The 27,006-nt window shown below is 46.4% G+C and overlaps 2 protein-coding genes across 4 annotated transcripts in view; one reads left to right on the forward strand and one right to left on the reverse strand.

Annotated features, from left to right (window-relative positions):
- The first annotated feature begins 921 nt into the window (after positions 1–921).
- On the forward strand, positions 922–14,585 carry LOC119928260 (TAR DNA binding protein). 3 transcript variants are annotated; one of them, XR_005451063.1, is made up of 8 exons: positions 922–988; positions 6,101–6,353; positions 7,487–7,650; positions 7,880–8,020; positions 10,070–10,240; positions 10,701–11,923; positions 12,476–13,221; positions 14,235–14,585. XR_005451063.1 is itself a non-coding variant. In XM_038746365.1 (6 exons), exons 2-6 carry the CDS (start codon positions 6,116–6,118, stop codon positions 11,229–11,231), a joined length of 1,245 nt encoding a protein of 414 aa, XP_038602293.1. In that variant the 5' UTR covers positions 922–988; positions 6,101–6,115; the 3' UTR covers positions 11,232–11,988. The 3 variants fall into 3 exon arrangements, 1 of the variants encoding a protein (XP_038602293.1); XR_005451062.1 differs by having other exon boundaries at positions 12,476–14,585; XM_038746365.1 differs by lacking the exons at positions 12,476–13,221; positions 14,235–14,585 and having other exon boundaries at positions 10,701–11,988.
- Positions 14,586–15,400: 815 nt separating this feature from the next.
- MASP2 (mannan binding lectin serine peptidase 2) overlaps positions 15,401–27,006 on the reverse strand; it is a 30,482-nt gene continuing 18,876 nt past the window's right edge. Inside the window, exons 8-11 of the mRNA XM_038747221.1 lie at positions 24,687–24,765; positions 17,962–18,099; positions 17,130–17,204; positions 15,401–16,207 (exon numbers count right to left, since the gene is read on the reverse strand). Coding sequence (XP_038603149.1) covers positions 15,441–16,207; positions 17,130–17,204; positions 17,962–18,099; positions 24,687–24,765 — 1,059 coding nt within the window. The 3' untranslated portion in view covers positions 15,401–15,440. The remainder of the gene's footprint in view (positions 16,208–17,129; positions 17,205–17,961; positions 18,100–24,686; positions 24,766–27,006) is intronic.

Consider the following 27,006-nt stretch of genomic DNA (forward strand, 5'->3'; position numbering starts at 1 on the left):
TTTATTATGATTAGCCTGGCACTGAATAAGCGTCTAATGAGCAGCAGCGTGGCTCAATGGAAAGAGCCCGGGCTTTGGAGTCAGAGTTCACGGGTTCAAATCCCGGCTCCGTCAATTGTCAGCTGTGTGACTTTGGGCAAGTCACTTCACTTCTCTGGGCCTCAGTTCCCTCATCTGTAAAATGGGGATGAAGACTGTGAGCCCCCCCCCCGTGGGACAACCTGATCTTAAGCTTAGGCGCTTAAGCGCTGCGGAGAAGCAGCGTGGCTCATTGGAAAGAGCCCGGGCTTTGGAGTCGGAGGTCATGGGTTCGTATCCCAGCTCCGCCACATGTCTGCTGTGTGACCTTGGGCAAGTCACTTAACTTCTCTGAGCCTCAGTTCCCTCATCCGTAAAATGGGGATTAAGACTGTGAGCCCCACGTGGGACAACTTGATCACCTTGTATCCCCCCAGCGCTTAGAACAGTGCTCTGCACATAGTAAGCGCTTAACGAATTCCATCATCATTATTATTATTATTATTAATAAATGCCATCATTATTATTATTATAATAGCGTGTCAAAAAAAGTGGGCTTTGGTCAAGAGAAACGTGGTGGCCCCACGGCTCTGAGGAGAAGGCCCCGCCCTCGCCGATCTCGCGAGAAGACGACGCGGCGAGGAGCCGTCCGTGGGCGCATCCATTCGCTCCCCCGCGCGGGGGGGGACGTCGAGGATGAACTGTCGGTGGTCACCGTCCTTTTCTAGTCCCCGGGGGGGACGAGGACGACAAAGGCTGTTGAAAAAGGTGTTCGTCCTGAGGAGAAGGTGTTTTTCGGGGAAGACGCCCGAGGGGCGGGGATGGGCGGGTGGTGGGGCGCGGGTCCCCCCCGCGGCGCAGGTGGGCGGGTCCGGCCGGCCGTCGTCCCTGGGAGGAGGCGGCGCCGGCGCCATTTTGTGGGCGCCGGGCGATCCTTCGGGCGGGCTTCCCCTCGGCGGCCGCGGAGCGGGTGAGTTGGGGCGGTCCGTCCTGAGGGAAGGCCGGCCATGGCGGGGGTGCTGGGGGGGAAGCTGAGGGGCTTCCAGCGGGTGACCCCGGCGCAGGCTTCGGGCCTAGCCCCGCCGCCATTGGCGCCCACCCTGGGCCCACCCACCGGGAAGCCCCCCGGGCAGGACCCGTCCCTGCCCCCCGCCCCTCCTGGGCACACCGGGGACCGTTAGGGGCTCCCGCCGGGCACTCGGGGAAGCCGACCCACACTTGGCAGGGGCAACGTGGCTCGATGGAAAGGGCTCGGGCATCACTTGGGGCCCCCGCGGGGCACTCTGGGAAACCGACCCACACTTGGCATGAGCAACGTGGCTCAATGGAAAGAGCCTGGGCATCACTTGGGGCTCCCGCGGGGCATTCTGGGAAACCGCCCCCCAACGGACACTTGGCGTGAGCTTAATGGCTCCCGCGGGGCATTCTGGGAGACCACCCCCCGACGGACACTTGGCGTGAGCCTAGTAGCTCCCGCGGGGCACTCTGGGAAACCGTCCCCCCTGACGGACACTTGGGGTGAGGTTAGTGGCTCCCGCGGGGCACTCTGGGAAGCCGCCCCCCGACCCACCCTTGGTGTGAGTTTAGTGGCTCCCGCGGGGCACTCTGGGAAACCGACCCCCCCCCCCTCCCCCAGCCGACGGTTGGCTCCCGCGGGGCACCATGGGAAACAGCCCCCCCTCCCGGACACTTGGCGTGAGCCTAGTAGCTCCCGCGGGGCACTCTGGGAAGGTGCCCCCCGACGGACACTTGGCGTGAGCCTAGTAACTCCCGCGGGGCACTCTGGGAAACCTCCCCCTGACCCACACTTGGCGTGAGCTTAGTGGCTCCCGCGGGGCACTCTGGGAAGGTGCTCCTCGACGGACACTTGGCGTGAGCCTAGTAACTCCCACGGGGCACTCTGGGAAACCACCCCCTGACCCACACTTGGCGTGAGCTTAGTGGCTCCCGCGGGGCACTCTGGGAAGGTGCCCCCCGACGGACACTTGGCGTGAGCCTAGTAACTCCCGCGGGGCACTCTGGGAAACCACCCCCTGACCCACACTTGGGGTGAGCTTAGTGGCTCCCGCGGGGCACTCTGGGAAGGTGCTCCTCGACGGACACTTGGCGTGAGCCTAGTAACTCCCACGGGGCACTCTGGGAAACCACCCCCTGACCCACACTTGGCGTGAGCTTAGTGGCTCCCGCGAGGCACTCTGGGAGACTGCCCCCCGACGGACACTTGGCGTGAGCCTAGTGGCTCCCGCAAGGCACTCTGGGAGACCGACCCCCGACGGACACTTGGGGTGAGCTTAGTGGCTCCCGCGGGGCACTCTGGGAGACTGCCCCCCGACCCACACTTGGCGTGAGCTTAGTGACTCCCGCGGGGCACTCTGGGAAACGGTCCCCCGACGGACACTTGGCATGAGCTTAGTAGCTCCCGCGGGGCACTCTGGGAAACGGTCCCCCGACGGACACTTGGCATGAGCTTAGTGGCTCCCGCGGGGCACTCTGGGAAACAGCCCCCCCAGGACACTTGGCGTGAGCCTGGTGACTCCCGTGGGGCACTCTGGGAAACCGACCCCCGACGGACACTTGGCATGAGCAACGTGACTCCCGCGGGGCACTCTGGGAAACAGCCCCCCCCCGACGGTTGGCGTGAGCCTAGTGACTCCCGCGCGGCACTCTGGGAGACCCCCCCCCCCCCCCCCCCCCCCACAGACACTTGGCGTGAGCTTAGTGGCTCCCGCGGGGCACTCTGGGAAGCCGTCCCCCGACGGGCACTTGGCGTGAGCTTAGTGACTCCCGCGCGGCACTCTGGGAGACCGACCCCCAACGGACACTTGGCGTGAGCTTGGTGGCTCCCATGGGGCACTCTAGGAGACTGACACCCGACGGACACTTGGCGTGAGCTTAGTGGCTCCCATGGGGCACTCTGGGAAACCGACCCCCCGACGGACACTTGGCGTGAGCTTAGTGGCTCCCGCGGGGCACTCTGGGAAATCGCCCCCCGACGGACACTTGGCATGAGCAACGTGGCTCAGTGGAAAGAGCCCGGGCTTGGGAGCCAGAGGTCATGGGTTCTAAGCCCGGCTCCATCACTCATAATAATAATAATAATAATGACATTTACTAAGCGCTTACTAGGTGTAAAGCACTGCTCTAAGCGTTGGGGAGGTTACAACAATAATAGTAATGGCATTTATTAAGCACTTACTATGTGCAAGGCACTGTTCTAAGCGTTAGGGAGGTTCCAAGTTGATAAGGTTGTCCCACGTGGGGCTCACAGTCTTCATCCCCATTTTACAGATGAGGGAAGTGAGGCACAGAGAAGTGAAGTGACTTGTCCAAAGTCACCCATCCGACAAGTGGCGGAGCCGGAATTTGAACCCACGACCTCTGACTCCAAAGCCCGGGCTCTTTCCACTGAGCCACGCTGCTTCTCAAGGTGATCAGGTTGTCCCGGGGGGGCTCATGGTCTTCATCCCCGTTTTACAGATGAGGTCACTGAGGCCCAGAGAAGTGAAGTGATTTGCCCAAAGTCACACAACTGACGAGTGGCAGAGCTGGGATTTGAACCCGTGACCTCTGACTCCAAAGCCCGGGCTCTCTCCACTGAGCCACGCTGTTTCTCAGGGTGATCAGGTTGTCCCATGGGGGGCTCACAGTCTTCATCCCCATTTTGCAGATGAGGGAACTGAGGCCCAGAGAAGTGAAGTGACTTGCCCAAAGTCACCCAGCTGACAAGTGGCGAAGCTGGGATTTGAACCCATGACCTCTGACTCCAAAGCCCGGGCTCTTTCCACTGAGCCACGCTACTTCCCTAAGCTGCTTGTCGGCTGTGTGACCTTGGACAAGTCACTTCACTTCTCTGAGCCTGTTACCTCATCTGTAAAAATGGGGATTAAGACAGTGAGCCCCACGTGGGACAACCTGATCACCTTGTATCCCCCCAGCGCTTAGAACAGTGCTTGGTACATAGTAAGCGCTTAGCAACTGCCGTCATTATTATTTGTGGCTCCCGCGGGGCACCCTGGAAAACCGCCCCCAGAGGGACACTTGGCATGAATAGTGTGGCTCAGTGGAAAGAGCCCTGGCTTGGGAGCCAGAGGTCATGGGTTCTAATCCCGGCTCCGCCACTTGTCAGCTGGATGACTTTGGGCAAGTCACTTCTCTGTGCCTCAGTTACCTCATCTGTAAAGTGGGGATTAAGACTGAGCTCCACGTGGCACAACCTGATCACCTTGTAACCCCTCCCAGCGCTTAGAACAGTGCTTTGCACAGAGTAAGCGCTTAACAAATGCCATCGTTGTTATTATCATCTCCTGAAGGTTCAGGTGGAAAGGGGGAGGGGGGGCCCAAGCCAGAAGGCAGGCTTTAAACCACTTCATTAGGCGACAGATGCGAGGAAAACGTGGCCTACTGGGAAGGGCACGGGTTTGGGAGTTGGAGGTCGTGAGTTCTAATCCGGCCCCTGCCACTTTTTCATTCAGTCGTATTTATTGAGCGCTTACTGTGTGCAGAGTAATGGTAACGGTAAAGTTGGTGCTAAGCGCTCAATACTTGTACTGAATTGTACTTTCCAAGCGCTTAGTACAGTGTTCTGCACACAGTAAGCGCTCAATAAATGCGACTGAATGAATAATAATAACTTTGGGATTTGTTAAGCCCTTACTATGTACCAAGCACTGTTCTTAGCACCCAGGGAGATGCGAGGTGATTAGGTTGTCCCATGTGGAACTCACAGTATTAATCCACATTTTACAGATGAGGTCACTGAAGCACGGAGAAGTTAAGGGACTGGCCCAAAGTCACACAGCTGACAAGTGGCGGTGTTGGGATTAGAACCCGTGACCTCCGATTCCCAATCCCGGGCTCTTTCTGCTAAGCCACGCTGCTTCACTTGAAGGTTGATGTGGAAAGGGGGACCCCCAAGGCAGAGGGCTGGTTTTAAACCACTTCAGTAGACAGATGGCAAGGGAAGCCTTGTGGCCTAGTGGAAAGGGCACAGGCTTGGGAGACAGAGGTTGTGGGTTCTAATCTGGCCTCTGCCACTTCTTCATTCAGTCATGTTTATTGAGCACTTACTGTTTGCAGAGTAATGGTAATAGTAAGTTGGTATTTGTTAAGCGCTTACTATGTGCCAGGCACTGTTCTAAGCGCTGGGGTAGATACAAGGTAATCAGGTTGTCCCACGTGGGGATCACAGCCTTAGTCCCCATTTTACAGATGAGGTCACTGAGGCACAGATAATAATAATAGTAATGGCATTAGTTAAGCGCTTACTACATGCAAAGCACTGTTCTAAGCACTGGGGAGGATACAAGGTGATCAGGTTGTCCCACATGGGGCTCACAGTCTTCATCCCCGTTTTACAGATGAGACACTGAAGCACAGAGAAGTTAAGTGACTGGCCCAAAGTCACACAGCTAAGTGGCGGTGTCGGGGTTAGAACCCACGACCTCTGATTCCCAAGTCTGTGCTCTTTCCACTAAACCACGCTGCTTCATGTGACTTGGCAGCTTCTGAAGGGGCCCCCAAGACAGAGGGCTGGTTTTAAACCACTTCAGTAGGAGACAGATGGCAAGGGAAGCATTGTGGCCTAGTGGAAAGGGCACGGGTTTGGGAGTCGGAGGTCGCGCGTTCTAATCTGGGCTCCACCACTTTATTTAATTCATTGAGTCATATTTTTTGAGTGCTTACTGTGAGCAGAGTAATAATAACGTTGGTATTAAGCGCTATGTGCCAAGCACTGTTCTAAGCACTGGCGTAGATACAAGGTAATCAGGTTGTCCCACGTGGGGCTCACAATCTTCATCCTCATTTTACAGATGAGGCACAGAGAAATTAAGTGGCTTGCCCAAGGTCACACAGCTAAGTGGCAGAGCCGGAATTAAAGCCCACGACCCGTACTCTTTCCACTAAGCCACGCTGGGTACTATACTAGGTGCTTGGAAAGTACAATGGGCAAAAGATAGAGACACAACGGTCTTACCTGTGTGACTTTGGGTGTGTCACTTAACTTCTTGGCACATAGTAAGCCCTTAATATACACCATCATCGTCAAGAGTCCCTCTTCACTCATGTCACTTCTTTCCCACAGTAAGACTCGCCAAAGATGTCGGAGTATATTCGGGTTACGGAAGATGAGAACGATGAGCCCATTGAGATCCCGTCTGAAGACGATGGCACCGTGCTCCTCTCCACCGTTACGGCCCAGTTTCCTGGGGCGTGTGGACTGCGCTACAGGAATCCGGTGTCCCAATGTATGAGAGGCGTCCGGCTAGTTGAAGGGATACTGCACGCCCCTGATGCCGGCTGGGGGAATCTGGTGTATGTTGTCAACTATCCCAAAGGTTGGTTGGTTTGTTAGTAGTAAAATGGGGATTAAGACTGAACGCCTCATGTGGGGTGTAGGCTGTGTCCAACCTAATCAGCTTGTGTCTACCCCAGTTCGTAATTACATGCTTGGCTCGTAATTACATTTTTATGTAGTGCTTGTTAAATGCTGTTTAGAAAATACAAGATAATCAGGTTGGACACAGTCCCTGTCCCACATAGGGCTCACATTCTACATGGGAGGAAGTAGGATTTAATTTAATTCCTGTGATACGGATGGTGAAACTGAGGCCCAGAGAAGTTAAGTGGATTGCCCGCGGTCACCTGGCAGAAGTGGCCGAGCTGCGATTAGAACCCGTCCCCCGACTCTGAGGCCCCTGCTCTTTCCTCTAGGCCTTGACGTTATAATTCATTTAAAGTAAATTTTAAGAGCCTGCCATTCCTAGTCATTCACATGATTAAAGTTAACATCCACAATCTTCAGTGGACTGTGGGGCGCATTATAATAAACAAAGGAAGGCATGGCGTGTATCACTACCCTGCCTTCCTATCAGAGAATCTCACAGGCAAATTATTGTCCCTTAGCATCTCTTACAGGAGAAAATCTGCAGCGTGGTATTTTCTTCTTCCCTTTCAGCTCCTCTTATTTCAGGTTTCTGTGGAAAAGTAAGAGAAGGGAAGAAGTGCCATAGAGGGTGAATTGTGTGGTTGGCAAAAGGTAGACAGTTTTGGAGTAGGAGTTCAGAGCAGAGGAGTTGATTGCTCTTGGATCCCCTGGCCAGGTGGACTTGGGCAGCTGGCCAGTTGACAGGTGATCTCGTTGACTTTGCAACCATCTAGGTTTGCTTTTATGCCTCAATAAATCTGGTCTTAGTCTTAGATGTGATTTATTCATTGATTACCGACAGTTTGAAAAGACCCTTCCCACTTGGACAAACCTTGGTATTGTCTGTGGCTGATTGCCCCACCACCGTCACTGCCAAATGTTGGGTGTGTGCTGGTTACTACAAACAATCCACACAGTGGCTCCCACCTTCGCTTTTCCTCTTCATGGCTCCATCTCTGTCCCTGCCGTGCCATAGTAGCTGATAGTTTTGTGTAATTCATTAGCGAGACAATGGTTCTAACATTGCCACTTAACTTTATTCAGATAACAAGAGGAAAATGGATGAAACAGATGCCTCGTCTGCAGTTAAAGTGAAAAGGGCAGTACAGAAGACATCTGATTTGATAGTCTTAGGTCTTCCCTGGAAAACTACGGAACAGGACCTAAAAGAATATTTTAGTACTTTTGGAGAAGTTCTCATGGTGCAGGTAAACTTCACTTTTGCAGAGTTCGTGAAGCTCCTCTGAATTTCTCTTCTCCAAAGCTGTGGTCCTTTCTGCCGAGAAGCGAATGTCAGTGCTGTTTTTATCATAAACAAGACTAAAAAAGCTTTGGTGGGCTCTGCTTTCCATTCTGATTCCACGTGTATCCCATCCTTATTTATTTTTGTCAGGGTATGCAGATGTTCAGAAGTCTACCTAAAATTTTCTTCTTTAGGTCAAGAAAGACATTAAAACTGGCCATTCAAAGGGATTTGGTTTTGTTCGCTTCACGGAGTACGAAACACAGGTCAAAGTGATGTCACAACGACACATGATAGATGGACGATGGTGTGACTGTAAACTTCCTAATTCTAAGGTATTCGGGGTATTTTCTTTGATGGTTTCTCTGGAGGAAACGTGTGACGGAAATTGTGGACAAAATAGAAAACTTGGGGAGTGGGGAGGTGTTTTTCTCTCCTCCCCTCCCTGCTGCTTTGGAGGTAAGACTCCAGAACCTCCTGTGAGTTACTGTTCACTGCCCTTTGCATCATTCAGTAAGGCGGGGAGGAATATTCTCAGTAGAGCGACTGGACATTGGGGCTGTCTACAATAATCAATCTACCGATGGCATTCATTAAGTGGTTACTGTGCAGAGCACTCTACTAAGCACTTGGGAAAGTACAGTACAGTCATGTTGGTAGACACAATCCTTGCCTGCCCACAAGGAGTTTACAGTATAGAGGGGGAAGCAGGCAATAAAATAAATTACAGGGCATGGGGGGCTGGGGATGACAGAGGGCATTTATAGGAGGAGGCAAGGTGATTTGAATGAATATCAAGGGCTTAAGGGGTTTAGATTCCAAGGCGTAGGCAACGCGGAGGGGAGGGGAAACGGAAAGCCTCTTGGAGGGCTGGTTTTTTTAAGGGAGGATTTGAAGGTAGGGGTCCTTTGAAGGTCCATTGGCTATTCATTCAGTCAGTCATATTGATTGAGTGCTTATTGTGTGCAGAGCACTGTACTAAGCGCTTGGGAAAGTACAATAGCAGTAGAGACGATCCCTGCCCACACCGAGCTCTCACAGTCTAGAGGCTTAGAAACGGAGGGAGTTCCAGGTCAGAGGAAGGACAGAGGTCAGCGGTGGGATCGTCTTACCCTCTACTTTTTCCCCCTATGTATGCGTAATCTACCTTGATGTCTGTCTCCCCATGTAGACAAATTCCTTGTGGGTAGGGATTGGGTCTGTTAACTCTGTAGATTCCCAAGCTCTTAGTATGGAGCTTTACAGTCAGGTGTCACCAGTTGAGATCAGTGAGAACAAGGGAAAGAGAATAAGTTAGTATTAATAACTGGTACTTAAGCGCTTACTGTGTGCCCGGGTGCTGTACTAAGTGCTGAGGTGGACACAAGTAAATCAGGTTGGACATTATCCCTGTCCCATGTGAGGCTCACAATCTCCATCCCAGTTTGACAGATAAGGGAACTGAGGCCCAGAGAACTGAAGTGACTTGCCCAAGGTCACACAGCAGACAAGTAGTGCGATGTGTGGTTTGGGTTGTGGTAGATCAGTGAGGTTAGATAGGAGGGGGAGAGCTGATTAAGTGCCTTAAAGCCCCTGGTAAGGAGTTTCTGTTTGCTGCTGGGGTGGATGGGCAACGATTGGAGGTTTTTGAAGAGTGGGGAAACACGGACTGAGCTGCTTTAGAAAAATGATCTGGGCAGTAATTGTTGGCTCTCGGTAACTATACCATATCTAGTTGGCCAGAGCATTTCCAGATTGTAAGTAATTATGTTGGCATTTGTTAAGCACTTACTATGTGTCAAGCACTGTTCTAAGCGCTGGGGTGGATACAAGGTGATCACGTTGTCCCATGTGGGGCACAGAGCACAGAGAAGTGAAGTGACTTGCCCAAGGTCACACAGCTGACAAGTGGCAGAGCGGGATTAGAACCCCTAACCTCTGACTCCCAAGCCCGTGCTCTTTCCACTAAGCCACGCTGCTTCTCAAATCTTAAAATCTTGTAAATCTTAAAGCCTGAACGTGCATAATTCCAGTAAACTCATGCAGATTTTAAAGGTGGAAAAAACTCTGAAATGAGTCCCTCATGCACTGGGAACCGACTTTGAATTCGTATTTTCCACATTATTTTTGTGCTTCAAAGATCGTTTTTAATCCCTTCTTCTCTGAGGAGTTTTTCCTGATGAAGTGAAGCCGTGGTATGCATTGATTGGATTTCTACATTGTGGACTTGATAGAGGTGATGGTAGAAAACAAAGGATCGCTCACTTTAGTAGCCTCCTGGGAGCAAGAATGATGGTTTCATGGGACCATTTATCCGTAATCACAAACATTAGTTGTCCACATTCTCGTGACCCCCTCAAATTCGGTTCTACTTTGTGATTATTTCTTTTTTTTTTTTCGAGTAGCAAAGTCCAGATGAGCCTTTGAGAAGCAGAAAGGTGTTTGTTGGGCGCTGTACAGAAGATATGACCGCAGATGAGTTGCGTCAGTTTTTTTGCCAGTATGGAGAAGTGGTAGATGTCTTCATTCCCAAACCTTTCAGGGCCTTTGCCTTTGTCACATTTGCAGATGATCAGGTATTGTATCTCTTTCCTCTTAATCCCAGCTAATTGTATAACCCTTTGAATTCAGCCACCTATCCTGCGGAACTAAATCCTTTTGTCTTTGGACTGTAATAAAAGGCGGGGTGATGACTGGGTTTTAAAGCTTGAGGGGTCCCAATGTGACATTTGTGAAATTCACCGAGTGGTTGAGGGGTGTTTTTTGTTGTTGTTTTTGGCGGGGCGGCATTCGGTCTTGAAATTCATGCATTTCGCCTGACCGGTCATTGGAAATCTCATCATAAACTGCCACGTTCCTGTTGCTTTCCTGAAAGCTAAAGGGAGTAGGTGGCTTGTCACTGGAGTAAGCAGTCGGTGCTTGCTTTTTACCACTCAAACGTAGGCTTGAAATTTAGGCTGAAATGTGTACTCTCGGGGCCTGGAAGGTGTGAAGTATAATTTAATCTTATTTATTTGCATCCCTTATTTCTTGTAGGTTGCGCAGTCTCTTTGTGGCGAGGACTTGATCATTAAAGGAATCAGCGTACATATATCCAATGCTGAGCCTAAGCACAATAGCAATAGACAGTTAGAAAGAAGTGGAAGATTCGGTGGCAATCCAGGTGGTTTCGGGAACCAGGGGGGCTTCGGGAACAGTCGGGGAGGGGGAGCCGGGCTGGGGAACAATCAGGGCAGTAACATGGGTGGGGGGATGAACTTTGGTGCTTTTAGCATCAACCCTGCCATGATGGCCGCAGCCCAAGCCGCGCTGCAGAGCAGTTGGGGGATGATGGGCATGCTAGCTAGTCAGCAAAACCAGTCAGGTCCGTCAGGGAGCAACCAGAGCCAAGGCAACATGCAGAGGGAGCCGAACCAAGCCTTCGGGTCGGGAAACAACTCGTACAGCGGGTCTAACTCCGGCGGCGCGATTGGCTGGGGGTCCACGTCAAACGCGGGGTCGGGCAGTGGCTTTAACGGAGGCTTTGGCTCCAGTATGGATTCCAAGTCCTCGGGCTGGGGGATGTAGGCACGGTGGGTTCCAGTAGAGACTCTGTGGTGGAAATGCAAATTTTTCTAAAACTCCCGGTAAGTATATTGTAAAATACGTATGAACTGAAATTTTCCGAATCGGTTTGTCCTCCAGTGTGCAGTATATTCAGCAGTATTTTTTGACATTTTTCTTTAGTATACAAGAGAGAAGGTTAGAGGAATTTTCTAAGTTTTGTTACCTAAAAAGATTGAAATAGGGTGGTTGGAAGTGAACTGCTGTTTGCCTGATGGGTAAACTAACACTACGCTTGACCTGAAAAGGTTTCCCCTCCTGTTATGTGTTATCCCTGGACTAGACAACTGAAATCTTTGCATGTTCAGAGCAGAAACCATCGATCAGAATTGCATTCTTTCTTTGTTTTTAATTTAAGCCCCTCACCATAGGAAGTTTTCCTTAGAAAAGTCTCCTTGGAGAACTTGATGTCACGAGGTGTGTTTTGGTTTTTGGGGGGGTTTTTTTTTGGTTCTTTTAACACTGTCTGCCCCTCATACTAAAGTACGATATGAAGGCTTCATTTAATCTCTGCAGTTCATCTCATTTCAAATGTTTGTGGAAGAAGCACTTCATTGAAAGCAGTGCTGTAAATATTCTGCTCTAGGAATACTTCTGTCTACATGCTTTCTCATCCAAGAATACTTCATCACACTGCACACGCTGCGTCTCTGACGGTGGGTGTCCCATTTTTATCCGCTACTCTTTATTTCATGGAGTCGTTTCAACGCTGTGAACGCAAGGCTGTGATATGGAACCAGAAGGCTGTTTGAACTTTTGAAACCTTGTGTGGGATTGATGGTGGTGCCGAGGCATGAAAGGCTGGTATGAGCGAGAAAAAGGAGAGCGCGTGCAGAGACTTGGTGGTGCAATTTGGGATAATTTTTAACTTGGCGAGATGTGTCTCTCGATCCTGTGGCTTTGGTGAGAGAGTGTGCAGAGCGCATTGATGGCGATTAATGTACGAATGTTTCTTGCACTCAAAGGACATCCGTATCCATTGGAAGACTTAAGTGAGTTATATTCCCAGTTAACCAACTAGCAACTAGTTGAATGTGTTAAATGAAATGAATATCTGTATTTTTTTTTCCCCTTATGTCAACTGCTGTGAATGCTGTATGGTGTGTGTTTTTTTTTTCTGTTAATGATCTGTAAGCGTGGAATTGTGAATTGAAGTTGATGGGGTTTGTGATTGAGAACATTGACTGAGCTTGTGGTGTGCTTTGCAGGAGTTTTTTGTAGCAGAGTTCACCAGGGAGCTCAGTGTGTGTCTCAAAGAAGGGTGGAAGTTCCAATGTCTGTAAGATATCCATAAGAATGCTGTTTGCTGCAGTTCCGTGTTCTGTGCTTGGATGCTTTTTATAAGATTTGTCAATGTAGGAAATTCTTAAATAAAACTGATTTGAGTAATATGTGTCTTTGTTTTGCAGCCCTGAATGCAAAGAATTCATAGCAGTTAATCCCCCTTTTTTTTTTCTTTTGGCCCATTTGCGATGGAACTTTGATAAAGTTTCTGGGCAGCAGTTCATTTTGCTTCAAGTAAACATGTTTGAAAAGTTGTTTTTAGCCAAATGGATTCAGCTATCATACATTGATACCTGATTTCCCAGATTTAAATTTGCTATTGGTTGTTGGCATTGCCCAAAGTGAGAAGCGTTTTTTTTTTAAATCCTTTTTTTTTTTTTTAACACGCCTGAGGTAACCTCAAGTGGTAAGCGGTTTCCGCTAAGCTTTTGTCGTGGAGATAACGAATCAGTACTCTGCTTTTGTTGCGGAGGTGGCCCAGAAGGCCAGATTTTAATTTAAATTGTGCAGTGTACAAGCAACTGCCCGGAGGACTTGTTGATCCCGGCAGAGTTTTCCCCGCTAGACCAGGGAGCCCTCCCTCACGACAGGAGACAGGATGCGTATGGTTGGCCGATGCAATCGTAGCCGAGGCTGCAGCAAGGAAGATCGGTACACATTTCCTTTTAAGGTAGGGATTAGGAAGATCGGTGCACATTTCCAAACGAGGCAGGGGGCAGAGCTTCGGCATCAGGGGGTCTCTGCTGGCTAAGGAATTTGGACTGAACAGACGCATTTAAGAGTCACTAAATCTAAGATGGAGTTCAGCCGCCATTGAGCTTCAAGATGGCAGATTTTTTGCTTCCACGTTTTTCTCAATGTCTCTAGACATTGGGTGTTTTGGGGTTTTTTTTTTTTTTAATTTTTTTTAAGAATATGGCCTTCCTAAGTCTCCATTTGGGGAGATTGTTTTTTTCATTTTAGGCTGTTTTGACTTGGCGGGGGCGGTGGCTAAACCAAGTGGTTGATGTTAAGATGCTGTTCACATGCTTTGTAATAGCGAAGTAGACCGTCTGAGAAAAATTGGAAGATACCTTAAGCTGAGGTGTGAAAAGCGGAATTAACTGCACTAGGGATAGAGTAGAAGAAACCACAAGCGATACTTGGGCCCTGAAACAAAATAAATCAGCTAGCAGGGCTAATGAGCTTCCGACTAGGTTGGAAGTGGTTGCTTTGACTAGAAAAGTGATACCCAAGGAGTTTTTTTTTACAAAAAAAAATACTGTTCCCAAAGTATTTAATGAGATTACATGTAGTACTTATTAAGATCTCATGAAGCTTTTTAAAGTGTGTGAAAGCAGTGCTATGCTGATTCCTTATTGTACTAGATGTAATCCTTTATTGTTAAATGCATAGAGTTGGGGAGTATTCTTTCATTGTGAAAGATTGTTGCATTGTTTGAATTAATGTTGCTTGAATACCCTTATCCAGTTGTATTGCAGTAAATACGTGGGCATTTTACAGTTTTTTTTTTTTAAACTGGTCAGATTCTGACACCCCTTACCTTTTAGAAACTCAGCAGTGATCCTTAAATTGCTTCATTATCCAGGCCCTATGTAAAAGGATCTTGACTTGTTTTAATTTTTTCTGCATCTAAATCTGCATGATTTCCCAACCCTGTGCCATCTGAATTTTGCATTTTAGCATTTGCACTATTACTCAGCAGCAGTAGCATGGTAACACTTAAAATGGTATTCGGGGACCTCCAAAGACTAAACGGGCAAGCCTGCAAGGAATCCAATGGTAAGTTAACTTGTCAAAAGCATGGTTTTAATCACTTAAACCTACTGTAAATCCAAAAGGTCTTAGAAAGCTTGAAGTGTTGACTAGCCTTTTTACTTAAACTGTTTTATGAAACTTAAGATCTTTGGGAAATAATTTACCTTCCAAAAATTTGAGATTCAGAAGTGTTGTAAAGCCATATTTGGTCTTCTAAATGCAGTCAATCTGAATTATTTTTGAACTATTTGAATAAAAGTTATTGTTGCTACCACAGTTCGGTGTCTGGAGTCTTTCTGGGTAATGTATGACTTCTCTTTTTTCAAATCTAGCAAGAGAACGATCAGATACAGAGTTCCTGGCAGGCATTGTACCGCTCAAACCCACAGAATATGTAAACGGTAATGTTCAACACCTTACAAGTTGGGCTGCTGCTGACATGCAGAAATGTAAAAAGTTTGGAAAGAAGCCTAGATCAGTGGCACTGTAAACTTAGACCTTGGACAAGAGACAAAGAAATTATGTTTCTTTGTTTCCCTAAACATCTTGATTATTGTGGAGCAAACCTCAAAATGGAGTGCTACATTTTACTCTCTTCTCCCCTTTTTCTGCCTTTTTTCTTCATTTTTTTTTTCTTTTGTGAAATTTACTAGCAGTATGCCTTCTCTCCAACTTGGTAGAGTTGGTTTCTTTGCTATTTTTGACTGAAAGCTCTTTAATGCTTATTACTGTTTACAGTCCCAGAGGCGAATAATACGGTTTGAATTGTCTCAAACCTAAGAGCAAGTGATTTCTTGGTGGTTCTACACAGGCAGGTATCACATTTGCTCATGACATCTTGAAGGCAAGACGTTTCTTTCTCCAAGGTATTCGCCAGTGAGCCAAATTGAGGTTCTCCAGTTTTGTGGTGGTTCTGGAAGTTTAGTTGGCTCCTCGAAAGAATGAGAAAAATTGGGGCAAACAGGAAGAATTGAGGCTACCAATTTAGAAAAAGGCAGAGGATCTTGATGGGACTGTTGTGTCATTTCAAGGGCACCTTACTCTTGAAAGGATATAGCTCTATTGTTGAAATTGGCTACCAAGAATTTTTTTTAAAGTACTTTTATTAAGCATGTTTGAAAGTGTTGCAATTTAGGAATTGTTCAAAATTGTGTTTTCAATCCAAGAAATGTAATTGTTGACCTTAGTATAAACACCGTACTGATATGCAACACCACACTCTAAACCCCAGGACACAATGCCCCCCACAAACCATTTTTTAGTCTCACTATCCAGAAAAACTAAGGGCCCTCCACTGTCGCCAGCACAAGCATCCTTTCCCCCACTTTCAAAGCCAGCGCATATCATGTTGTCAGTAAGTACGGATTTTGCTATTTCCATTTTCTTAGCATAGGCATTTTTACATGTTTGGGTGTCAACAACCGGTACTTCGACATACATTAAACTTGAAGCAAGATGTCGATTTTGTGTTCTGCCCCAGCCAGAGACTGTCCCTAAGTCATTTGGTTTCAAGTGGAATCTGCTGTCTCTGCCTGGCAAGCAAATGGGTGTGATGTTTCTGTTGATCTCGATTCTGTGTTTCAATTTTATGAGGGCAATGTCGTTGTTAAAATTGACCTTGTCAGGCGAGTAACCTTCATGTATGAAAACTGCTTCCGCCCAGGCTTGTATGTAGTCAGGTGATAGTCTCTTCAAAGTTCCCATTCTGATTACCAAAGATGACAAATCTGTTTGCCCATGGACCACGTGAGCAGCTGTTAGAACCCAATTGTCATATAAAAGTGCACCTCCTCCCAAGTATTTCCCCCTTAGCCCGACTTGCCAGGGGAATTCACCAAATTTTGCCTTTTTCCCTCCAAATATGCGCTCCACTGCCGTCCGAGATGATACTCCACAAACTGTCAGAGAAGCAGAATTCAGTCTTAAGAGCACCACTAAATTAGCTTTCTAAATCCCCATACCTGATTAAATAATGCTTAGAACCATCCCCTGGCCCTGCAGGTCATTTCATCTAGGGAAACCAAATGTTTGTGTGCATAGAGGTGGTTAAAGGGAGCCTAGATTTAAATGTCTGGATATAAAGTACAGGATTGTTTGCTAATGGAAGACTCTGAAACACGTATTTGTGTAGCAGGCTCATTACAAAGTCCTATTTCAAGACCTGAGTGTTGACCTAAACCCTGAAAACCTCAGGAAGAATAGGAACCGATTAAGTGCAGCCTGTCAAGACAGAAGTAAATCTAAACTGGTAATTATAATTTCATGACTTAATGCTTATCAGAATAATCTCTAGGGTTACCTAATTGAATATGAAGCTGGAAAAAGCGGAGGAGGAAATACTCATCCAGAGTTCCTTGACCTGATACTGTCGCATTTCCTCAAAATACTCTGAGAACCAATTCTAGTAAATTTCTTTTTAACTTTACATTAAAAGTAAATTGTTTAAAAGCTTTAAAAGTAGATACCGTTAAAAGCTGTTGCTTTAGGGAAAGAAGCCGTTGCTTCTAAATCTCCATAGCATTTTTTCCTCAAGGTAAAAATTGCATAATAAATGGGATCCCAATAGTGACATCAGAAAATTCTTGCTTGCCCACCAATAAGGTCGAGTTTAATCCAATAACTGATGTGGCTATCACCTAATGACTTCACCTTATGAAGGAAATTAATGAGAATATATTAACTGATGCTCTTAACTAGGTTAAAGCCCAGTCACTGGGGTTGGAATTTAGGGTAGGAGTGTGAAAACTCCAGTTTTCTCCTAGTAAGTCATACTACCCTTTGTCAATTACAGATTCCTTATATAAATGTGTCATCCATTACCAGGCTCACAGACGGGGGGTGATTTTTCTCCTCTGGAGTTCTTCCAAAATCCATCAGCACCACAGTGATATTTGCCTGCAAATCATTGAAAAGGCAAAAATGTGTAACTGCATGTATAAGGTGATTGTCATTTGTCTGAATACCACTTTGAAGGATGTTGACTCTTGAGCATAGAGGGAAATAGAGGTGTTTGAATAACCATTTTACATGATTTCATAAATAGGAGAGCGCCGCATTACCATGTTTGCTTGTAAAGTGGAAACCTCTTAGATGTATAACTTGAATATGTATCAAAATCTCAAGTGCTTAATGATAAGGTTTTTGAGTTGTTAAATTAAACCCTTTAGAATATATTGTGTGTTTGTAGTAGTCCTTGCTGATGATCTGTTTGGGGATTAGAGCAAATTGACGTTAAACTTCACTTTAGCTATAATATTTCACTTAGCGGTGAAAGAAGTGCCTTTTCATCTTGCATTTAGCCCCAGTCAGAAACATTGGTTCAGGTTTATTTTCAGGCCTTTAATGTGTAGTTTCTGAATACTGTCAATGTCTGACATTGAAGAAGGGTATTTATGGGAAGCAGCGTGGCTCAGTGGAAAGAGGCTTTGGAGTCAGAGTTCATGGGTTCGAATCCCAGCTCCGCCAATTGTCAGCTGTGTGACTTTGGGCAAGTCACTTAACTTCTCTGTGCCTCAGTTACCTCATCTGTAAAATGGGGATTAAGATTGTGAGCCCCCCATTGGACCTGATCACTTTGTAACCTCCCCAGCGCTTAGAACTGTGCTTATACATAGTAAGCGCTTAATAAATGCCATTATTATTATCATCTTACCATCATTACTTGTTTTCAGAGTGTAGAAGGGAATTTTGCAGGTGTACTGAATCTCAGCTTCATACGTGGTCACTTCAGGCCCCGTGATGTATGAAACTCGGCCATTGGGTGTATCAGCAGGAGGCCCGCAGTCAACAACTAACAGAGCATAAAGGAAAAAGGGATGAGGCAAAATGCTTTCACATAACACAAAATTGGCCTGCAAATGTTAAACAGAATTTAAGCACCGATTGCTGGGCTTTAAAGGACTCTTATCGGTTCACACTTTCCTACCTTACCTCTCTGATTTCCTGCTGTCAGTGGTATTTAGTGAGTGCTTATTGTGTGCAGAGTATTTCATTCGTTCAATCGTACTTATTGAGTGCTTACTGTGTGCAGAGCACTGTACTAAGCGCTGGGGAAGTGCAAGTTGGCAACATAGAGATGGTCCCTACCCAACAGCGGGCGCTCAGTCTAGCAGGGGGAGACAGACAACAAAACAAAATATAACAAAATAAAATAAGTAGAATAGTAAATATGTATAAGTAAAATAGAGTAATAAATCTGTACAAACATATATACAGGTGCTGTGGGGAGGGGAAGGAGGGGGCTCAGTCTGGGAAGGCCTCCTGGAGGAGGTGAGCTCTCAGTAGGGCTTTGAAGCTTGGCGGATGTGTGGAGGGAGGGCATTCCAGAGTACTGTACTAAGCATTTGGGAAAGTACAAAACTGTTGGTAGACATGTTCTCTGCTCACAGTGTTAAAAAGTCTACAACCCATTCTGCATATTTCACTCTTACCACCATCTTACTGTACTTTGTCTATCTCTCTGCTGACCTCTTGCTCACGTCCTGCCCCTGACCTGGAGGTTCCTCCCCTCTTTATCCAGCAGACCACCACTTTCAAAGCCTTATTAGAATCACATTTCCAAGAGACCTTCCCTCATTAAGCCACTTTTCCCCTACTCCCTTCTGTGTACACACCTGCGATTTATATGATTCATTCAGTGATATTAAGTGTGTTTACTGTGTGCAGAGTACTGTACTAAGTGCTTGGGAGAGTACAATATAACGGTAAGCAGACACATCCCTTGCCCGTAGTGAGCTAATAGTCTAGAAGGGGAGACACCTTAATATAATGAATGACAGATATGTGCATAAGTGCTGTGGGGCTGGGAGGGGGGATGAATAAAAGGGAGCAAGGCAGGGTGACACGGAAGAGTGGGAAAAGAAGAATGGAGGGCTTAGGGTATGTGTCGTCAATAAGGCTTTGAAGGGGAGGGGGAGAGTAATTGTCAGGTTTGAGGAGGGAGAATGTTCCAGGCCAGAGGCAGGATGTGGGAGAGGGGTCAATGGCGAGCTAGACGAGATCGAGGTATAGCGAGAAGATTGGCATTAAAGGAGGAAAGTGTGCAGGCTGGGTTGTAGGAGAGAAGTGAGGTAGGAGGGGGGCAAGGTGATGGAGTACTTTAAAGCCAACGATGAGGAGGGAATGTCACTGTTTATTGTCGTATCGTACTTTCCCAAGTGCTTAGTATAATGCTCAAAACACAGGATGTTCTCAATAAATATGAGTGAATGAATAAGGCTTTGAAGGTGGAGTGAGTAATTGTTGGATTTGAGGAGGGAAGGTGTTTCAGGACGTGTGCTAGGGGGTTGGCAGGACAGGCAAGGCAAGCAATTTTTATATTTTTTTTATACTATTCTATTTATTTTATTTTAATATGTTTTGTTTTGTTGTCTGTCTCCCCCTTCTAGACTGTGAGCAGGACAGGCAAGGCAAGCAATTTTAATATTTTATTTTATACTGTTCTATTTATTTTATTAATATGTTTTGTTTTGTTGTCTGTCTCCCCCTTCTAGACTGTGAGCCCGTTGTTGGGTAGGGACCGTCTCTATATGTTGCCAACTTGTACTTCCCAAGCGCTTAGTACAGTGCTCTGCACACAGTAAGCGCCCAATAAATACGATTGAAGGAATGAATGAGGCACAGTGAGAAGGTTAGCATTAGAGGAGCAAAGTCTGCAGGCTGGGTTTGTAGAAGGACAGAAGTGAGGTGATTTAGGAGAGGGCAAGGTGATAAGCCAAGGGCGAGGAGTCTTTGTTCAATAGGTGGATAGGAAGCCACTGGAGGTTTTTTTTGAGGAGGCGGGGGGATGTGTCCTGAATGTTTTTGTAGAAAAATGATCCAGGCAGCAGAGTGAAGTATGGACTGGATTGGAGAGAGACAGGAGGCTGGGAGGTCAGCAAGGAGACCGAGGCAGTAATCCAGGCAGGATAGGGTGAGTGACTGTATTAACGTGGTAGCAGTTTGGATGGAAAGAGCAGATTTTAGCAAAGTTGTAAAGGTGGGACTGACAGGATTTAGTGATGGATTGAATGGTTAGGCACCCTGATGGGCGTTTTCCCCTGAGGAAGCAGGCCTGACCCAAAGGAAAAGAGGGAAGATGAAGAAATGGCCGCTTCCCGGCCACAGCAAATTGGAAATGTCATTCTCCCCTTCTAGATTGTAAGCTCCTTGTGGGCAGGGAATGTGTATACCAACTCTGTTGTACTCTCCCAAGTGTTTAGTAGGGTGCTTTGTACACAGTAAGTGCTCACTCAATGCCACTGTTGATGGAGCAGAAAAACAGTGCTGGAAGCATGCGTAAATGCCACTTCTGGTTGAGAACAATGGTTCTCCCAGGCCAGTCTTCTGGCTGCCTCAGTGGCAACAAAGGGCTTAAAGAAATCTAAGGGTTGCCCTCCTTGGCATCCAATCCACCACATTCCTAACTTTACCTTCTAGATACCTTTATGAACTTTTCAGAGGTAAATTTGTCCAAACTAAATAAATCCAGCCTGCCTAGCTCCCTGTGCTCACACAGTCTATGCTTACCATCTGCTCGGGGGAAAATGTTGAACTATTTACTTTCAAATTTCAATGGGCGGTCCTGCATTCTTACGCAGTGTTGATTTGGTGATGAGATCATATTGCGTTATTATTATTATTAATATGGTACTGAAGCGCTTACTGTGTGTCAACAACTATTCTAAGCACTGAGGTAGATACAAGTCAATTAGTTTGGACACAGTCTAAAAGGGAGAAGGTATTGAATCCCCATTTTACAGTTGAGGAAACTGAGGCATAGAGAAGTTGTGACTTGTCTAAGGTCACATAGACAAGTGTCAGAGCCGGCATTAAAATCCAGATCCTCTGACTTCCAGGCTGTGCTGCTTCCAATGTCTCCCCCTGCCCCCTCCATTATTTTAAGTCTGTTATCCCCCTCGTCCTTCCCCGGAAGAAGGCTTAACATTTTCAGTCTGATCATATGGAAGCCGTTCCATCATCTGAGCCATTTGATGGCTTTGGTTTTGCCATTTTCCAAGTCTATTATGCTTTTTCTAAGATGGAGCAATAACTGGTATTACAGGGGTGGGCATACCACGGTTTTAGAGGGTGGCAAGATAATGCCTTGGTTTCTGTGTCCGTCCAGAAAATGCCCAACATTTTGTTAGGCCCTTTGTCTGTTGTGACAGCCTGAACTGATTTGAGGGAATAATGGACAAATAACTCCAAGATCTTGACTGAGCTGTGACTGATAACTCCAAGCTCATCACCATATAGATGTAGTTTGTTATTTTCCCCTAGATGCATTACTTTGCATTTGCCCTCATTGAAGACAGCCGTGATGACTTTCAGATCTTTAAAGCATCACTTCCTTCTCCAGGAAATGTAACCTAACTGATCTATTAGATTGAGGCGGTGTCTTCCTTAAGGCAAGTGTTGTGAGAGAGCACTCTGGGCCTAAGGAAATGTAAAACCCCATTCATAGTCCCTTACTGCCTCTCTCTTCAGCTCTATAAAGAGGGCAGCAGGAACCTCTCAAATGTTGGAGAAAATTGGACAAGGTCTGTCTGGATAATGGTGATGAATCGATTTCCGTCATGAGCCAGTTTAGAGAGGACTTCGTAGAGGACATTACTTGGCAAAAGGGCTAACTGTAAAAAATGATCCAGAAGCCACCCGGCTGAAACCAGTGTAGATATTGGAGAGTATGGCTGATTGTTGTTTTTAAATATTTTTTTTTGGCCAAGATTCAGTTTCTCATCATCCAGAAATAAGGTGACATTCCAAGTGACATGATTATCTACAGTTCTAGCAACAGTATTTTCTCATGCACTTTGAAGGTGAAGGTCCGCATGTCGGGCAGTATTTCTATGCCATCAACTCCGCAAGAGAGAACTGCAGTGGTGGTAGTATTAATACTCCACCTCGCCTCATGATCTTTACCCTACAATGTCATCTTACTGTATCGAGCTTTTTCAGACATTTTACATATGTTCTCGTATGTAGAACCACAGCACATGTAGCTGTACCTACCGGAAAATTCTCAATAATGGAAGTCCAGGCAGGACAGCTCCGAATGAAGAACTTGGGTTCTTTTCCATTGCTATTTTTTCTATAGAAAGATTAAGTTTAAAACAGGCTCCAGCATGGAAGATGTTCTCAGGTGAGAGAACTGAGGAAATAGGATTTTTTTTAAAGCCTCAATGATTTACTGTTTGGTTTAATGATGTGCTATGATCTTGACTGCTCTTGGGGTTTGAGTAGTTGTAAAGTCATGAACTAACCAGCAGACTAAAATATGTGTCTACTTAATTGAACATTCAACCTGATTTTTTTTTACCCCACTACTTGTGAGGAAGCGTTTTCGTTCCTTGTGGGCGGGGAATGTGTTTTGTGCTTTTAATGCACTTTCCAAGCAGCGTCTAGTAAATACCAGTGCATTTACTAACCTCCCCATCCAGACTGTAAGCCCGTTGTGACCAGCTGTTGGATTGTAATCTCCCAAGCACCTAGTGCTGTGCACACAGTAAGTGCTCAATATATTTATTGATTGATAGGATAGCTACTTAAATAGTAAACCAGTTAAGTGTGAGATCATCAAGAACTGTTCTGATTATTTCTGTTTTGAATATTAACCTGGCTGATGTGGCACCGCCCTGGAAATCAGGAAGCTTGAGTTCTGCTCTCCTTGCTGGGACTCTACCTTCACGGGTGAAGGTTTCTCACTGCAGAAGCCGTGGCATTCTTGGAGAGGTACAGGCCCAGGAGGAGTCCTAGACAATCCTAGCCAACTAATCAGGGTAGTGAAGATGCCAGCGGCTACCCAGGCGACCTCCTACTGGGTCATGGCACTGATGCTTTCAAAGTTGACAATCTAACGGGAAAGACATGCAGACATCAGCTACTAAATATATAATAGGTAAAAGTAAGAGCACAGATATATAGATGCTTTGAAAAGTCAAAAAAGTGGCTGTACATATAAGCCCCCTTCATCGGTATTAAGCATTTATTCTGTGTTTTATATATATATATATATATATATATATATATGTTACGGTGTTGGTTAAGCCCTTACTATGTGCCGAGCACTTTACTAAGTGCTGGGGTAGATTTGTTCTGATGACTTGACACCTGTCCACGTGTTTTATTTTATTGTCTGTCTCCCCATTCTAGACTGTGAACCCGTTGTTGGGTAGGGACCGTCTATATGTCGCCAACTTGTACTTCCCAAGCGCTTAGTACAGTGCTCTGCGCACAGTAAGTGCTCAATAAATACGATTGAATGAATGAATTGGCACCATGCCATGGGCAATTTGGCTGCAAATGGTCCAGCATAGAAAAAAACCCTGAATATTCCCCAACAGACTGAGGTCTGAAGTCAGACAGCCCTCCCTCCCTCCCTCCCTCCCTCCCTCCGAGGCCTTCTAAAATCCTAATAATAATTGTGGTTTTTGTTAAGCACTTATACCTTGGGCCAGGCATTGTACTAAGAAGCAACGTGGCTCAGTGGAAAGAACATGGGCTTGGGAGTCGGGTCATGGGTTCTAATCTCAGCTCTGCCACTTAGCTGTGTGACATTGGGCAAGTCACTTAACTTCTCTGTGCCTCAGTTACCTCATCTGTAAAATGGGGATTAAGACTGTGAGCCCCACGTGGGACAACCTGATTACCTTGTATCTCCCCATCATTTAGAACAGTGCTTGGCACATACTAAGCACTTAACAAATACGAAAATTATTATTATTATTATTAAACCCTGGGATCGATACAAGATAATCATGTTGGACTCAGTCCCTGTCCTACAAAGTGTTCAAAGCCTAAGTAGGAGGGACACAAGGTTCTGAATCCCCATTTTACAGATAAGGAAACTGAGGCACAGAGAAGTTGTGACTTACCCAAGGTCACGCAGCATGCAAGTGGCAGAGCAGGGATTAGAACTCAGGTCCTCCGACTCCCAGGCTTGTGCTTTTTCCACTAAACCACGTGGTTTCTCATAACCTCCTCTTCCCTGTCAGTACTCCAATTTCTTATAAATCCTTTCAGGCCCATCTTGGAAGTGTTTAAAAATGCATTTCAGTCATTCCTATTACCTCAGAGTGACATAAAAAGCTGTGATGCTTCTTTTGCAGTGAGAGTTGAAAGGAAAATCATATTGAATTAATATGCTTAGCTTTTCTAAGAAGAACAGCAGTAAAATCTTTCAGTGATGAAAAAGGGCTGACTAACCTCACATGAGTGGTGTTTGAATTTAGGCTCACTGTGCCTGCTTTTCCAATGCTCTAAAATAGCAAGTTGGTGGTTTATAGGGAATTTTAGATTGCTGACTAGGCCCATTCTGTTGGTGACACTTTTTCTTTTAATACTCTACCTAGTTTTATCTGTCAGAAGTGGAAAGAATTACGGGTACAGTCAACTTACTGACACACTTTGGCATTGGTTGATTCCAGGATCTGTCTTTCTGACAAGTTGCCGTGAAAGACTTCAAAATCTTATCACCCTAAGGGACAAAATAGAAAACACCCCATTATTTACTGGATTCCTAAAAGTGTTTCAAGTTAGTGGTTCAGATCAATTGATCAGTCAATCAATTATTTAATACTTTCCGTGTGCAGAGTACTGTATTAAGCGCTGGAACACCCCATTATTTACTGGATTCCTAAAAGTGTTTCAAGTTAGTGGTTCAGATCAATTGATCAGTCAATCAATTATTTAATACTTTCCATGTGCAGAGTACTGTATTAAGCGCTGGGGGAATACAATATAACAGAGCTCGTAGACATGTTCCCTGCCCACAAGGAGTTTTCTGTCTCTAGGACTGTGGAGATCACACAGACATAAGAGGAATGAGATTTATGGAATGCAGCTAATATAGCCTTTAGGGTATTTAATGGAGGGCCTTTGATGTGGTATGATTAAAATGTAAAAGAGCTTCTGCAAGTTTAAAATACTTTTCTCCCAACCCTTTATGGTTAGGTGTGTGTAATTCTCAGACTCTTCATTGTTAATGCTGCATCCTTTCAGGCGTAATATGAAATGCAGGAAAATTTGCTTCTCAACAACCCTCTGGCAAGACCATCCAATACCGAACTGAGATTTTTAGCAAAATTGTCTGTACCTAATTAGCTAGTACACGTGAACTATTGGATCAGTAGAGAGCTTAGTCAAATTGAGGTGTGCCCTGACTCAGTTCAGGCCTCTGTTCTTGAGAATAGTTTAGCCTGTGAAATACCAGTATTCTCATTGACTTGATTAGAAATGATCAGTGGCCAACACTTGGCTTGTAACTGTTCACTTTGTACTAATAGAGTTGATTAAACTGTTTTTAAAACTTTTTATTACTGCAAAAAACTATAAAATCCATAACTAACGGGGCTATACTTCACCATTATCAATAAATTCGTGCTGCCTGTGTCTGTATGGATATCTGGTCACGTGGCTCACTTCTGATCAACTTGGGTGCTCCATGCCCTTATGATTAGAAGGCCAAGATAGCCTTTCTTGAAAGGGTAAGACAATATGGCATGGCACTATTATAAAGCAGCAAGGGTGTTGTGACTACCAATCAATCAATCGTACTTATTGAGTGCTTACTGTTTGCAGAGCACTGTACTAAGCGCTTGGGAAGTACAAGTTGGCAACATATAGAGACAGTCCCTACCCAACAGTGGGCTTACAGTCTAGAAGGGGGAGACAGAGAACAAAACCAAACATATTAACAAAATAAAATAAATAGAATAGATATGTACAAGTAAAATAAACAGAATAATGAATATGTACAAACATATATACATATATACAGGTGCTGTGGGGAAGGGAAGGAGGTAAGGTGGGGGGGATGGAGAGGGGGACGAGGGGGAGAGGGAGGAGGGGGCTCAGACTGGGAAGGTCTCCTGGAGGAGGTGAGCTCTCAGTAGGGCCTTGAAGGGAGGAAGAGAGCTAGCTTGGCAGATGTGGGGAGGGAGGGCATTCCAGGCCAGGGGGATGATGTGGGCAGGGGGTCGATGGCGGGACAGGCGAGAACGAGGTACGGTGAGGAGATTAGCGGTAGAGGAGCGGAGGGTGCGGGCTGGGCTGGAGAAGGAGAGAAGGGAGGTGAGGTAGGAGGGGGCGAGGGGATGGACAGCCTTGAAGCCCAGGGTGAGGAGTTTCTGCCTGATGCGCAGATTGATTGGTAGCCACTGGAGATTTTTGAGGAGGGGAGTAACAGGCCCAGAGCGTTTCTGGACAAAGACAATCCGGGCAGCGGCATGAAGTATGGATTGAAGTGGGGAGAGACACGAGGATGGGAGATTGGAGAGGAGGCCGATGCAGTAGTCCAGACGGGATAGGATGAGAGCTTGAATGAGCAGGGTAGCGGTTTGGATGGAGAGGAAAGGGCGGATCTTGGCAGTGTTGCGGAGCTGAGACTGGCAGGTTTTGGTGACGGCTTGGATGTGAGGGGTGAATGAAAGAGCAGAGTCGAGGATGACACCAAGGTTGCGGGCTCGTGAGACGGGAAGGATGGTAGTGCCGTCAACAGCGATGGGAAAGTCAGGGAGAGGGCAGGGTTTGGGTGGGAAGACAAGGAGTGTTCAGTCTTGGACATGTTGAGTTTTAGGTGGCAGGCAGACATCCAGATGGAGATGTCCTGAAGGCAGGAAGAGATGTGAGCCTGGAGGGAGGGGGAGAGAGCAGCAGCAGATCTGTAGATCTGGGTGTCATCAGCGTAGAGATGATAGTTGAAGCCGTGGGAGTGAAT

Source organism: Tachyglossus aculeatus, chromosome 5 (genome assembly GCF_015852505.1).
Source record: "Tachyglossus aculeatus isolate mTacAcu1 chromosome 5, mTacAcu1.pri, whole genome shotgun sequence".
NCBI classification, from domain to species: Eukaryota; Metazoa; Chordata; class Mammalia; order Monotremata; family Tachyglossidae; genus Tachyglossus; species Tachyglossus aculeatus.

Coding starts and splice junctions, on each gene's coding strand:
- LOC119928260 (XM_038746365.1), top strand. CDS start 6,116: ATGTCGGAGTATATTCGGGTTACGGAAGATGAGAACGATGAGCCCATT. Junction 7,651..7,879: donor GAGAAGTTCTCATGGTGCAG/GTAAACTTCACT, acceptor TTTCTTCTTTAG/GTCAAGAAAGACATTAAAAC. Junction 8,021..10,069: donor GTAAACTTCCTAATTCTAAG/GTATTCGGGGTA, acceptor TTTTTCGAGTAG/CAAAGTCCAGATGAGCCTTT.